The following is a 15,092-nucleotide window of genomic DNA, read 5'->3' as shown; positions in this document are numbered from 1 at the left end:
TCCAAGTTATCTATATGATACCATTGCAACAGATGATTCATTTGTTGAATATGTTGATTTCATGTTTTCAATCTAAGTTGAAATAATGAATGCGACATATATAGCGTAATCTGATTCATGCATTGATCACCAGTTGGGGTTTGAAAGTGGGTGTCTGTTGATAGAACTAAACTTTTACGGCAGCATTTTCATTTCTATGGAGGTATATCCAGGCACCACTTGCGTCACAAAGTCAATTTGTCCTAATAACAACATTTTCTTGTTGCTCGGATGATGGCTATTCATTATTTCACATTTTCATGCTGATGTCTTTTATGCGAACTCGTTTGGCAAATTAATAGTAATTTAAAAAAAAAGGAAATAAAAAGGAAAAATAGCAAAACAAGTTTAAAAAAATATACCAGAAATAAACAGAAATAGAAAATCCCCGCCCCTCTCGAGTTAATATTATAGGTCTATACTCATATTGAACACGGCCAGTCATGCCACTAGTGGAGAGAAAATCTTGAGTCAACAGTTGTCATCTACCAATGCTATATAGCTCGCTTTAAAACCAGATTTTATCCACCATTTTCTACATAAGACAAAGCATGTACCAAGTCAGGAATATGACAGTTATTATCCATTTGTTTGATGTGTTTGAGCTTTTGATTTTGCCATTTGGATAGGCACTTTCCTTTTTTTAATTTTCCTCGGAGTTCAGTATTTTTTATGATTATACTTTTTTAAGAACTATTTCAGTAAAGTGTGAGTAATGCAACTTGAATTCTCAGTAGGATGTAACTGTTTACCCTCCGCGGTGCCATTTCATACAAATATCAACACTAACTTTATGATAAATAATGTAATGATACCTGATGTTACAATTTTGTCAAGTGGAAGCGAATAACGTGCAGACAAAAATCCTAAAACTGTGAAAATTATTAACCCTGCATAAACGCTGGTTCCTTCTCCAATAAACGACAGAATAATGGAATCACTGCAATGATAAATATAGGACGAAATTAATTAATAATTAATTTTCATGTTATTCAAACAAAACAAATAAAGAATTTAATCCGAAGTGGAAATAACCGTAATTTAATTAATTAAATACATATTGTAGTTTTGAGCATATATGTAAAGTCAACTAATTATATTGCTAATGATAAACCTTTGGATATTCAAATAAAATATAAATAAATACATACCGCAAACAGTTGTTTTTAAATTTATTAAAACTAGCCATTGTAAACAACGGACCCCAAGTCGCACCAAGAGAATAAAATACTTGTATAGAAGCTTCTATCCATACCTGAAATAGGACAATCATAATGTTGTTATAATGTTTCATGTTTTCTTAAACTATCCTGTACCAAGTGAGGAAAATGGCTATTGTTATCTAACACTTCGTTTCTGTGTGTGTGTTGCATTTTATTGTTTCTCTTGTGTTGTTATTCTCCTCTTAAGCCTCGGTCACACCTTACCGGATAGCACGAACGGACGCCTAACGGATGAAAATAAAAGTTGTCCGTTGAAAAAATTGTTATCCGTTGGGAGTCCGTTGATGTACTGACCGAATAAAACGGACGTGTAACGGACAAACACCGGATATGTAACGTACGAGAAACGGACACGTTCCGGACAGAACGGATGTCGAACGTACATCCAACGGACGAGTACCGCATAAAACGGACACATAACGAAAGCGTACCGGATAAAACGGATGAACAAGATATACGGAAAGATCAAAGGCGACAATAATAATACATGTAAATCGCATAAATATTCAAAATGTTTCTGTGTAACTAGTTTTGGTTTGTTCTTCAAAATTCCGCCAAAGGGCAGTGTCTGGTCTGAATAAGAACTGCTTGATCGTGTTGACGTGACTTTACTCTAAGATTGATTATCAATAATAAGAATTCATGAACCTTAAGAAATCTGACATACCAATAATTGGCATTTCTGACGCGAAATTTTGAATTAGCATTGATCCGTTTCACATCCGTTCATCATCCGTTTTATCCGTTATACGTCCGGTAGAAGTCCGTTTCTCGTCCGTTCATCATCCGTTTTATCCGTTAAACGTCCGGTAGAAGTCCGTTGGTGAATTTATCTTCCAGACCTCCAACGGATGTATAACGGACACGTAACGGATACAAAACGGAAACGAAACGGACGAGTACCGTACAAAACGGACGCCTAACGGACGTTCAACGGACATTTTATCCGTTGGACGTCCGTTCAAAGTTTTGAACATGCTCAAAATTTTCCACTGGACAGAACGAACGTCGACGGATAAAACGTACGCTTAACGGACATGCAACGGATATGGACGGACGTCTAACGGATAAGAACGGACGTCTAACGGACATGAACGGATTGAAAAAAAGTTATCCGTTAGGCGTCCGTTCGAGCTATCCGGTAAGGTGTGGCCGAGGCTTTATATTTGACGTGTTTTCCTCAGTTTGAGTAGTTTGTAACCCGGATTTGTTTTTTTTGCAATCAATTTATGAATTTCGAACAGCGTTATATTACTGTTGCCTTTATTCATCATAATTTATCTGAGTTCATGTATGCGACATAAGATGGATTTGTTCATATAAGAAGAAATGTCAACTGCATATATATTTAATCCTATCGCATTTTGTTATGGATGTTTACCGTTCAACGTCAAAATGACACGATTTTCATTACTTCAGGGTCGCGTTCAATATCGTAGCTGCTACGTAGTGCTACGTAGATTTGTCTATTGAACGTGCAGCTAGCCTATAGTTTTCTACGTATATTTTGATAGTAGCTGCTACGATATTGAACACGACCCAGTTAAATTTTGGTTATTTATTTAATGTTAAACAGTGGGTAATTTATATTTGTATGTTGTCATAACGTATCATAGTACAAATAAAAGCGTAAATACCTGCAATTTAAGCAATTTGCTAAAATCTGGTTTCAAATATACTATCACTCCATCGATAGCTCCATCTAGGGTTAATCCTTTGACGAGAACGATAGTTAGAAGAATATAGGGTAAAGTGGCGGTAACGTAAACAACCTAAAAGCAAAACGAAATTTAATTGAAGCAGGATATGCTAACCCCCTTATTCTCGAACACCAGACATACGTTGGAATTCGTATGGCTTAGTCTTTGAGTTTTAATGTTGTGTTTGGTTAACTGTTGTTTGTATTTTTTGTCGTTTTTCGTGTTTTGTTTTTCAACATTGCATTGTCAATGTTATGTTCGACCCATGCGTTTGAATTCCCTTTGGTACTTTTTTGTCAATCTTATGAAGTATTTTTATGTAATATACAAGCATATTAACCAATTGTCAGTTTATTTACTAAGACTTAATCGCGTCTGGTAGAGACACACTACATATATATGTTAAAGTATTTTTTTTTCAAATTGGAACAAACAGTCTTTTCTTATGTCAAATCTGATGAATATTTATCGTTTAAATCAACGTTCTGGAATGGAATAGATTGGTGCTTGTCTTTATTTATACATTAAGTAATGTTCTGATGAAAACAAACATAAACGACTACAATAAGACAAACTTTATAATTCAAATGCTGCGTTAAAACTTGAATCAAAATTTTCTCGTTTACCGAATAAAAGACCATGATTAGTTCCGGAATGATTTAGAAAGAAAGTTTTGCTCGAGCTCGCCTCTGTGATGACAATGACAATATTTAAGTACCAATGTCACCAATATGGTAACGCTATTTATATATAAACTGAATCTCTTGATTTCACTGAGCATAACACGTGCTTTCAAACGCACTCCCTAAAGTTTAAGGTCAATTGATTTTTGACACAGTTTCCCAATTCCCGACCTATATTTTATTTTAAAAAAATATACCATTCAACAACAAAAATATATAATAATCCATCCACGAAACGAGGTATTTTGAATACAATTTATCAGCTGCGAGTCACCCATAGTTATTACATTGTGATATGTTTATTTGGTGACTGTAAATTTGTATGTATATAGCCTCCCTTAAATTACAGAACCGACAATTCTGTAGTAATAAAAATAGCTCAAATTATACTAAATTTGGTCTTGCCTTTCCAACAGATTTGACGCCTTTACTTAAACACACACAGATGAGTAACCATGCCCCAAACAAGCACAATACCAATCGCCAGTTTAAATCTCCAATATCATGTATTCCAGAAGACATCTGAAGAACGTTATACCTGAAACATATTCAAACATAATATCAGAAATATTTTATATATTATTCTTAACCAAAATTTATTAAAGTAATATCATTTTATTTACTTGTATATATATGTTACAGTGAATTTGTATAATCAGTGATTATGTAGAATCCCTAAAATTTTCAGGGATTATATAGAATCACTGGCTAGTTAAGGGATTATACATAATAACTAAAATGTTCAGGGATTATGTCTAATCACTAGAAAAAAACATCAGGGATTATACATAATAACTGATATAAAGAAGTTTTATTTATAATACTGAAAATGAATAAAAGTTAAATAATTCTTTCTATAAAATCATATAAAAACATCATAAACACAAATTGATGTGTTAAGTATATTAAAATATTAAGCACAATATATCAAATGATAACCTTAATATTTTAAAATGATAGGCACAAGACATTAAATATTAGGCACAGTATATACGAATATTAAACACAATACAATAAACTGGTTATATTTTAAAATATTGAACATAATGTTTTATCAAGTATTTGGGATATCCCTTTCCTCTATCTACATGTGGAATTGGTATGAGAAAATTACATCCAATGTCGGTTTCCTCTAAAAGTTTGTTCGATTCCGACAATCATACGTTCTGCCTGTTCTGCTATTGTACATTTAGTTGTTTTAGTTCACACAGTGTGAATTTCTTGTCCATTTGAAGTAAAGAAAAAAAAAAAAAAGCAGATGTTCCTTAACGTTCTTCAATTTTTGTTTTACCTCAAATATATACTGTGGACTTACAATTAAAACATGAATGTGCATTTGACAATATGTTTGATAAACAATACATGTACATGTAAAGTTATTGCTATAATGTTGATATTATTCATTTCAATTTCTTCAACGGTGTCTCGAAACCCAGTGTTGGTTATATCTTTAAGATCATCCTCTGTGTTCAGTGTTGACATGAATATCAATAATGTGGTCATTTTATAAATTTCATGTTTAAAAACTTGGAAATTTGAAAGTTATTGTGTAATAAAATTCATTTTTAGACAGCTGAGTACTAATTTAGCCTTCAAAAATTGTTTATAAAAACATCAAGATTACATTTTACATGTTTTATGTTCTATTTTCTGTTTGACTCTCCGTATTTTCATAGCTCGACCGGTCATTGGTCCAGAAATTAATGTTATTGTTCGATTTGAAATATAATTCCGAATTGTTGGGTTTCTTCTATTTATTATTATTGAATTTATTTATTTAGGTCTTTCCACTTTTCGTGGAAAGACCTTTTGTTTTTCTTCTGATTATTTTTTTTTCTTCTGCCGTCTGAGATGCTTTTTTGTCTTACAACATATCGAATGGATTTTTTGGCCAATGATGTTGTACAGTAATGGGGGTTTCAAAACTCACCCTGTGTAACCGAACACTTATTCTTATAGGAGTTATCTCCCCGCGTCCCCTTCTTCTTGTTAACGCTATATCTCTAAAACCGTAAAAGATTTTAGCAAACTGTTTTTTCCAAATTGTTCGTCTACTCTTGAGAATGATTTGGTTTATTTTGACTTGAGTGATCGGAAGACATCTTATTAGAGTTATTTCCCTATGAAAATTTAAGATAGGCGATTTGTTGGATAAATTCATACGTTATAAGTTGTAGAGGCCTAGTCTTTTGATATGAAGTCCTTGGTCCATTGAAAGGAAATTGAGATCAAGGTCAAAGGTCAAGGTCATGTTCTCAATTTTGAATTTTGCTTGTTATCGTTATTCCACAGAAACTGTGACAGTAAATGATATGATGTGTTTGCCAAATAGCTGTTTACAATAAGGCGCAACTTCAACCTATTTCAGTCAAAGTGTTTTGGTTAGCCCTTATAGGAGTTTTCTCCCCTTATGTATTTCAAATCAGTATTTCTCCACAACCATACAACTGATTGACCTCCAGTCTTCCGTTTTGAGTTCACTGACCTATGACCTCGAAATTGAGATCAAGGTCGAAGGTCAAGGTCATATTATAAATTTTGAATTTTGCTTGTTATTGTTGTTCAAAAGAAACTGTTACAGTTAATGATATGGTTTGTTTGCCAAATTACTGTTTACAAAAAGGCGCAACTTCAAACTATTTCAGTCGAAGTGTTTTGGTTAAGGTTAACCCTTATAGGAGTTTTCTCCCCTTATTGCATTTGAAACCATTTCTCCAGGTCAATTTGACGTTCTAGATTTTGACTTTTGCTAAAAACTATTTTCTGTTCATAATAAAACAATTAAGTCTTCTGCATATACCTATTAATCTTATTTTTTTATATCAATTTGAAGAACCAAAATACATCAACAGGGAGTGACATTTTCTAACATCGTTTTTGAAATTTCATTCTTATTATCGAGGTGGAAAGACCTTCAATTGTTCTCTGAAGAATTGGTTTTTAATTTATTTATAATACTTAAAGATACTATGTTTGAGTATTTGCGCATATGTAACGTTACGCTCATGAACATTGTAATATTTCCCGTTTTTTTTAAGTTTTATGATGTTTCGCTTTTGACGTACATAACGTTGTCTAGTTTTTATTGATTGCTAGTTATTTGATATTCGGAGACACATCATTATTTTATAAAGAGAACATAATCGGTAAAAGATAATAATGGTACATTTTTAAGAACAATATTTATTTAAAGAAGAAATATTAAGAATTATAAAAGTATTTTTAAATTAATATTTGTTCTAATTAACCTTTTCATTTAACAAGTTACTTATGAAGCATGAAAGAAAGAAAATCATAATGTTTGATTAGTATTATGCCTTTAGTTTTTTAAGTATTTCTTTTTACTTACGATGTATGTTTATGTGTATTTGTATTTTATTGTAGAGAATCGGTTCTTATGATATAGTATATGAAGCCAAAATTATATGTAGTTTTGAAGAATACAGATACTTATATAGACCGCATACTCGACTTATCGCCTTATTTGATGTCTTTGATGTGATCCGTTACAGTTATTATACACACTTTTTTTCTACACGACGTTTTTGACGCAATTTTACCAAAAAATGAGATGAAAGACATATGATTTTCATTAAATTTACTGAAAGATTTATAGAAACAGTTTCAGAAAAGGTAATACTTCAAGTAATTGAAATTCTACTTTTAGCCAAATTTTAGGGAAATATGTGACATCTTTACCCCCCTTTTTGCAATATTTTATAGCAAATAAATGCAGATTGTTCCCATGGATACACCTTAAAGAAATGCTAGTTTACCATTTTGTATATTGGATATAAAATCTATGGAAGATTCTGATTAAAGTAAAGTAAGCTTAATATTGCAAGAAAGCAATGAAAATGGGATGGTAAGATTTATGAACGCAAATTTTAATATTTTTCCTAACTGTTTATTGCTACCTAAGTGGTAAGCCTTCTTTGCACATATCGTGCTGCTCGTTAGTAGATAATTGTTTAAGGGGTAGTAAGAGGGGAAAACTCGTTACTAATGAGATGCATTTGTGTTTTCTACTTTGGAAATCTTATGGTCGACTTATTTGTACTGTTCTATTTCTTTCTGGGTTTCATGAGTGTTACTGTTGACATAGGGGAAAAAACGTATTTAGCCAAATGCAGTAAAAAATAAGACCAACTAGATAAAAATTAAGATGTAGCTTAGTATGATATTTTCTTTATTCAGCCTGAATGTTATGAGCGTAGAGTTGTACATTCCAGGGCAAAAATCTAGACTCGATCTCTTCCTATTCAGTTTTAAGGAAACTTTATGAATTTAAAGCAAAAGACATCAAGTTACAAAATGAATAAATCATTGTCCGAAGCAATAAAGATAATGAATTTAGTCAGAGAAACCATTGTCCGAAGCAATAAAGCTAATGAATTTAGTTAGAGAATCATTGCTTAAAATCGAAACCTAAATTTGTATGTAGCAGATAAAGATATGAATTTTTAATTTGGGTTGTGATATGTAATATGAAGGACTTTTGTATTGAACTTACTGCCAAAATTCCTCTTGAGCAGTCATCAACTTTGAAGTATCATTTGTCCACGTATATTCATTTGAAGTGGTTGTGTTATCGACATCTATATTGTGCATTTTAATCGTTAAATTGTGATTTTGAGTGGTAAAGTTTCTTCCTTGATTGACACCACGATCAGTTACGCATTGTTGACTATTCCAAGTATTATCGCATGTCGTCCAAGGTAGAGGACCAATGAAAGAATTGCCAATGTAGAAAATTGTCCATGCAAGAATAATGTTATAGTAAAGACTGCAGATGACATTTAGTATTACCATACCAATTCCAACACCTGCAAATAATATTTGCACATACGATATTAAAAAGGATTAACAAACAACTTTGAATCGGTTTCTGAAAAATTACTCTTTGCAATGTGGTAATAAATCGTAAAACTAATGTTTTTGTATTCAAATGTAACTCGATGATGTTTATCTAGATAATTTTTGTTTGGTTTTTAATGTTGCTCATCTTTATATAGCTTTTGGTTTTTCAAATGTTAAAATGACAAGAGCGTTATTGACTAGTCTTTAATGACAAACACGCTCGTCTGGCGTGACAAACTGTCAGACTGGTATCGTTGATGAGCTTTTACATCACTTATTTATCTCATGTTTAAAATATAAAAAAAAAGAATAATATTTGTCATACCTTTAAATATCGGGCATACCTCCCAGACATGCAGAAGTCCTTGGCCTGAAAATTGTCCGGCAGCAGTTTCCAAGAAAAACAGAGGAATGCCAAATAAAAGCAAACATATGAAATACGGTATCAAAAATGCACCTAAAATAAATTTTAATGAATATTCATTATTACTATCCAGCTTAACACGCTCGTATTTCAATGTCACAGCAATACTGATGTTTTAATATTTTCAAATGTACTAGTTTTAAATCAAGAATTGATTGTCGTGATTTTGTCTGTCTTTCTCAGAGCTATGATCTTTGCGCTGTGAGTTTTGATTTTCCTTTTTGTATCGTCTGTTTTTTTTTTAAATTTATCTCGGTCTTCTAAACTTTAGATAATCATAAAATGTTTGGGATGTAAGTACCATTAAGGAGGGATTTTCCTAACCGAATGGAACTGTTTTTTTTTTATTCGATAAGTATCTATTTAAATCGCTTCTGTTTTACAACCAATACAGTAATATTCGAAACAAAAACTTTCTGTTATTTGGAAGAAAAAACATAGGTATCCAGATCTACCTACCTAAGTCAAATACTGGTAAACAGAAAAATGTTTATGTTTCTGTTTTATAAAAAATAAAATCAGAGAAATACTGAACTCTTAGGAAAATTCAAAACGGAAAGTCCCTAATCAAATGGCAAAATCAAAAGATAAAGCGCATCAAACGAATAGACAACAACTGTCATATTCCTGACTTGGAGAGTGAAATTTCTTCCCCAAATATACTGGTTAGGTCCTTGTTGTTTTCTGGTTTTTTTTTTTTACTTCTGGCCGTTTAGTATTTTTTCTCTCGAGAGATATATAATGGTACTTAAGACAAATATATCGCGTGTACTGCGATATTTTGTCATACACAAGTACACGTGTTATTTCTATAAAAAAGAAGATGTGGTATGATTGCCAATGAGACAACTGTCCACAAGAGACCAACATGACACAGATATTAACAACTATAGGTCACCGTACGGCCTTCAACAATGAACAAAGCCCATACCGCATAGGCAGCTATAAAAGGCCCCGATAAGGCAATGTAAAACAATTCAAACGAGAAAACTAACGGCCTTATTTATATAAAAAATGAAAAAGCAATTATGTAACACATAAAACAAACGACAACCACTGAATTACAGGCTAGTTTACATATTATGTTTACTGCTACAAACTCACATCCGTGTATGCAAAATATGACGCAAATCAGCTTCAAACAATTCATTTTATTTTATATATAATTATCAATTTAAGAAAATTCAGTGTGACCCCTTTCCGTTTTCACTTAAGATTAGCGGGTTCAAAATATTAAAAGTTACATTTTTTTCCAACTAACCATTTCAGACATATTTCAGATTGAATATTAAATAAAATAGTGCAGTTATAAAGTATACAAACCTCCACCGTTCCTTAAACAGATATACGGAAAGCGCCACAAGTTTCCCAAACCAACTGTAAAACCAACCATCGTTAAAAAGTACTCAAGTTTTCTCCCCCATTGTCCTCTTGTTGGTATTTCATCTTCTGTGACTGGAGATATGTTTGAATTGCTCATCTTTTTCAATTATGCCCTGCGTTGAAATACCACATCCATAATAATCAATAATACAACGATACTAACTTCTCCAGGTACGGTATTTCAGCGACATGCTGATTACTTTAAATGTGTTTTTCATATCTAAGTTTCTTTAGGAAACATTCAACTGAACATTGACTCATTATATAAAATATTTCATGCATTTTCATATGAACGAAACAGAATCTGACAAATCGCTCAATAAAGCTAACGTTTCCACTGTACAACCAATTATTATGAACATCTGAAAACACTATATATCTATCAAGTAACTTAAAAAAAACTCTTCAAAATACCAGGCTTAAAATTTGTACGACAGATAAATTCGTCAAAAGATTTGAAAAAAGTTTTTAAAAAAATCAAATATAAAGTCGAGAATCATAGAATTAACATGAGTAACATAACCATAAAGACAGCATACAGAAATAGTAGGTTGGTTGTTTTAGAATTTAAATACTAGTAGTGTCTAATATCTTTAATATCAAAAACGCTAAAATTCCAGCAGGACACAAACAAAGTCTTAAATCAAAAGACCCGTTACTTCTTTGACCGAATCGAGGTTCATCATCTGGCAATACAGATTCAAAATCCTGATCAGACCAGCAGCTAAATTATGAGACATACAAACAATTTATGTTTTATTGACAATGAACATATGAATTAACTAATTATAGTTTACCTTAAGTTATCCAACTCTTATCAACAATATAAAGTTGTAGACATTAAAATAAAAATATAAGTTTGCCTCTAATGTCCAATTGGATTTATATATACAAAACATACCAATCCTCTACAAAGCGAACATGATACAGTAAAATCTTCAAACAATAGCACGTAAATAAACGAAAACAAATGTAAAGGCTGCATGAACATAAATCTGATATGTTTCCAAGGTCAATCTCAGTAATATAGAAAATGTGATGAGGTTATCAAGGTATTCTGTTAAATTATCAGTCTTTAAATTGTTAAAACCTGTCTCTGATTTGATATTAAAGTAATCTGGATGACCTATGGGTGGACTTATTTTGATGTATATGCATATACACGATACGCATTATATGTCAACACATGAAATTTAAATAAAAATACTTCTTTTGTACTTAAAAATCGTAAGGCTTTGATACAAAAATAAGGAGATATGGTATTATTGCCAATGAGACAACTATCCACCAAAGTTCAAATGAAGTGTATGTAAGCAATTATGGGCAACCGGACGGCATTCAACAATGAGAAAAATAGATCGAATTCTATTTGTGGATTCTTATATATTCTTATATATATAACTTTTGGACTATTTTCAATCTCGGTCTATTTCTGTAATTTATTTTTACATACTTTTGATTTTTTAACCCTATATGCTAACATTGCCTATGTAAATTTTAAAATTGTTTGTATGCACATTGAACGACAAATCTACGTGACGTATAAAATTTGCTGACGTCAGACACACACACCAATGAATGTGTTTGTAGATAGATGTTTTTGTGTTCTGTTAAATTGTTCCTTCTGAAACTGTTATACGATGATGACTGATGTATCCATAATTTGACTATTTTTTTTATTGCGTCTGTTGGGTTAACGCATCAATGAAAATATAACGGAATTTGATGAGACTGTCATGAAAGTGAGAGGGTTAGCGCTATAAAACCAGGTTTTATCCACCATTTTCTACATTTGAAAATGCATGTACCAAGTCAGGAATATGACAGTTCTTGTCCATTTGTTTTTGATGCGTTTTGTTATTTGATTTTGCCATGTTATTATGGACTTTCCGAATTAATTTTCCTTTAAGTTCAGTATTTTTGTGATTTTACTTTTTTTTCAAGAAAAATATGGACTGGGGACAGGTATACATAGAATGTGGCGGGGTTAAACTCGTTTGAATGCGAAATTCCCTTAACTCGGACTGTAGTGTAACAGTTCAACGTTAGAACAATATAGTAAATAGTTATCAAAAGTACCGGGATTATAATTTAGTACGCCAGACGCGCGTTTCGTCTACTTAAGACTCATCAATGATGCTCAGATCAAAATAGTTATAAAGCCAAACAAGTACAAAGTTGAAGAGCATTGAGGACCCCAAATTTGTAACATTTGTGCCAAATACGGCTAAAGTAATCCATTCCTGGGATAAGTAAATCCTTAGTTTTTCGAAAAATTCAAAGTTTTGTAACAAGAAATCTATATTTTTAAAAGACCATATAATTGATATTTATGTCAACACCGAAGTGCAGACTACTTGGCTAGTGATACCCTCTGGGACGAAACGTCCACCAGCATTGTCATCGACCCAGTGGTGTAAATAGTCACCAAAGGTAGTATGAACAGGCTAAACTCATCAGATGCATACCAATGTAAATACATCTTTCAAAAACACAGATTAGACGTGAACGAATACTTATACATCCCAACAAAATTTACCGATAGTGCTGTCAGCTAGTTCCAAGCCAATAACAACTAATACAAAAATAATGTATCTAAAACAAAGATATCAATCAGTACAAAATTTAATTCAACATTCAATTTGCCTGCTTATTACACCAGGTAACTTATTTACACTAATTATGCTACTTTAGATGTACATTGATATTTTATTTCCGTTTTTTTACCTAATACTTTATGTAGTTATGATATTTTTTCCAAATAAATGTACGCCTAACAAGATTATAAAATACCAATACGGTTGAAAAATTTCATACACCTGCAACTGTTGAATATAATATACATTTAACAAAAAAAAGTCAAATACCACCTTTCAGTAAACTCCTTCATTTAAGATTATATATATGAAAAAATATTGAATAAAATTTATTTGGTTTATGCATACAATATGATAACAGGTATAATTTAAATATTTTCAATACAACAGACAACTTCAACCATCAACACTCGACTTATCTGACCATCTCCCAAATAAACGTGCAACCAAGCACAAGCAAAAACTCCATTACTGTAAAATATAATGGCGAACATGTAACTTACAATCCTAGTTTGTTGGTGGTATATGAGATTTGAAAAAGGACTAATTTACAACAGTTACTCACACTTTGTAGGTACTTTCTAGATTAAAAAAATATTTTGACATAGAAATGTTGATATAATATTTGATAAGTGATTTGACCGAGAGAAAAAAGACAGAAATATTTCATTTAACATTTCCTAGGTTAATATCTTTAATTATAAGGTTGAATGATACCGTAAATGTATATATACATAGTACATTAGTAAATGTTTAGTTATCTCCCCCCGCCCCAGGCGACAAGTTTTTTGGATACGAAAAACATTTATACAAATAAAGACAAGTCTATAAGAAAAACAAATTTTCAGGAATGTTCTGTTGAGATTTCTTGACACGAACAAATTTAAACGCATAATGTCCTTTCACAATTTCAATCAAAAAGTCTCTAGGTTCACTTATTTATGTCCAAATAAATTTCATCAATCAGTTCCTGATTCATCAATGTTATATTCTGTTGTGTTTCGGTGGCTTGTTCTTCGTATTGGCAATAGCTCCTTTTCCCAGCTTTATTGTGTATCTAAAGACGGGAAATAGCACGTGGTATCCCAATTCATAGCAGGCACATCTGGTTCAGAGAAGTATGGGTATGACTAGTCCAAATCTAGTTGTAGCGGTTGTTGAATTGTCCGAGTTACCGATTTTGGAGTTGGGACTTTAATCGGTATGTCATTCAATGCAGCTGGTGGACTTAATATTCTTATTGACGATAAAGACATAGGTATCGTGGGTCCTTGTGGGAGTGTCGTCTTGGACGGAGTTGGAAAATTCAAGATTTCTTCCTGATGATGAACAATGAGTGAGTGCAATCGAAGTACCTTGTGTTTTGGTGGTTTAAGAGGATATAACTTTTGGAGGTGCTGGCGGTTGCTAATAGTAACTCGGCCTGTGCCATCTATAACATGCTGGTGGTATTGCCGTACTTCAACAACTTACCACGGCGTTCCCATCTCATGGGATGGTTGCTTAATAAGGTTTGTATGATCTCCATCTAGAGTGACGGCAGATTGTGAGTGTGTTCATTCCACCGATCATGTTCCCTCGAATGCCGTTTGGCAAGTGCCATATCTTGTTAAGACATCAACTCAGTCCATGTTAAGTCTCTTAACAAGTCCCACTGCACCTTATTCAGACTCGTATACATTGTCCAGTTTGAATACATGATAACAATAACTGCATAGTCGTTACTGTCACATGTGTTATATGTGAAGTAGTCGCTGCAAATCATCTGGAACGGATACTAGTAATCTGACGGTGTTATGTCAGATGGTGGCTGCAAAGAGTTTGACCTTGCCATTTGATGGCAGTGAACACACTGGTCCCTTACCCGGGTAATATCTACTGTGATATCAGACAAATACACAGAGTCCATGACCCTTGCACGCATAGTGCTGACGTATTGATTGGCTGCGTGGAGACGATTGAGTACTGGTTTCCCGAAGAGCTGTTACACATATAACAGTAATGACTATGTAGTTATTTTTGACAGATGTCCAACCTGGACAATGTTATACAAGGCTGAATCAGGTGCAGAGGGACTTGTTAAAGATACATCTTCAGACGTTTGTGAATAATAAAAATCATCTTTTAATTATCAATCGGAATAGGTCATAAGATTTATCAATTTCCATTGTAAGTGTTATTGC

The 15,092-nt window shown here is 32.5% G+C and overlaps 1 protein-coding gene across 2 annotated transcripts in view; it reads right to left on the bottom strand.

The window, feature by feature from the left end:
- LOC143062951 (sodium- and chloride-dependent glycine transporter 1-like) overlaps positions 1-15,092 on the bottom strand; it is a 30,951-nt gene that overhangs the window by 12,563 nt on the left and 3,296 nt on the right. The window contains exons 1-8 of one of the 2 annotated variants that reach the window (XM_076234810.1): positions 11,214-11,355; positions 10,253-10,425; positions 8,831-8,962; positions 8,159-8,471; positions 4,051-4,183; positions 2,900-3,034; positions 1,191-1,294; positions 855-979 (exon numbers count right to left, since the gene is read on the bottom strand). In XM_076234810.1, coding sequence (XP_076090925.1) covers positions 855-979; positions 1,191-1,294; positions 2,900-3,034; positions 4,051-4,183; positions 8,159-8,471; positions 8,831-8,962; positions 10,253-10,409 — 1,099 coding nt within the window. In that variant the 5' untranslated portion in view covers positions 10,410-10,425; positions 11,214-11,355. Of the gene's footprint in view, positions 1-854; positions 980-1,190; positions 1,295-2,899; positions 3,035-4,050; positions 4,184-8,158; positions 8,472-8,830; positions 8,963-10,252; positions 10,426-11,213; positions 11,356-15,092 lie in introns of those variants that run through there. The other variant, XM_076234811.1, reaches the window with a different exon arrangement.

The sequence above is a fragment of the Mytilus galloprovincialis genome, chromosome 2 (assembly GCF_965363235.1).
Source record: "Mytilus galloprovincialis chromosome 2, xbMytGall1.hap1.1, whole genome shotgun sequence".
In the NCBI taxonomy this organism is placed as follows: domain Eukaryota; kingdom Metazoa; phylum Mollusca; class Bivalvia; order Mytilida; family Mytilidae; genus Mytilus; species Mytilus galloprovincialis.
Note: the sequence above shows the minus strand (reverse complement) of the source record. Positions and strands in the feature narration are given on the sequence as shown.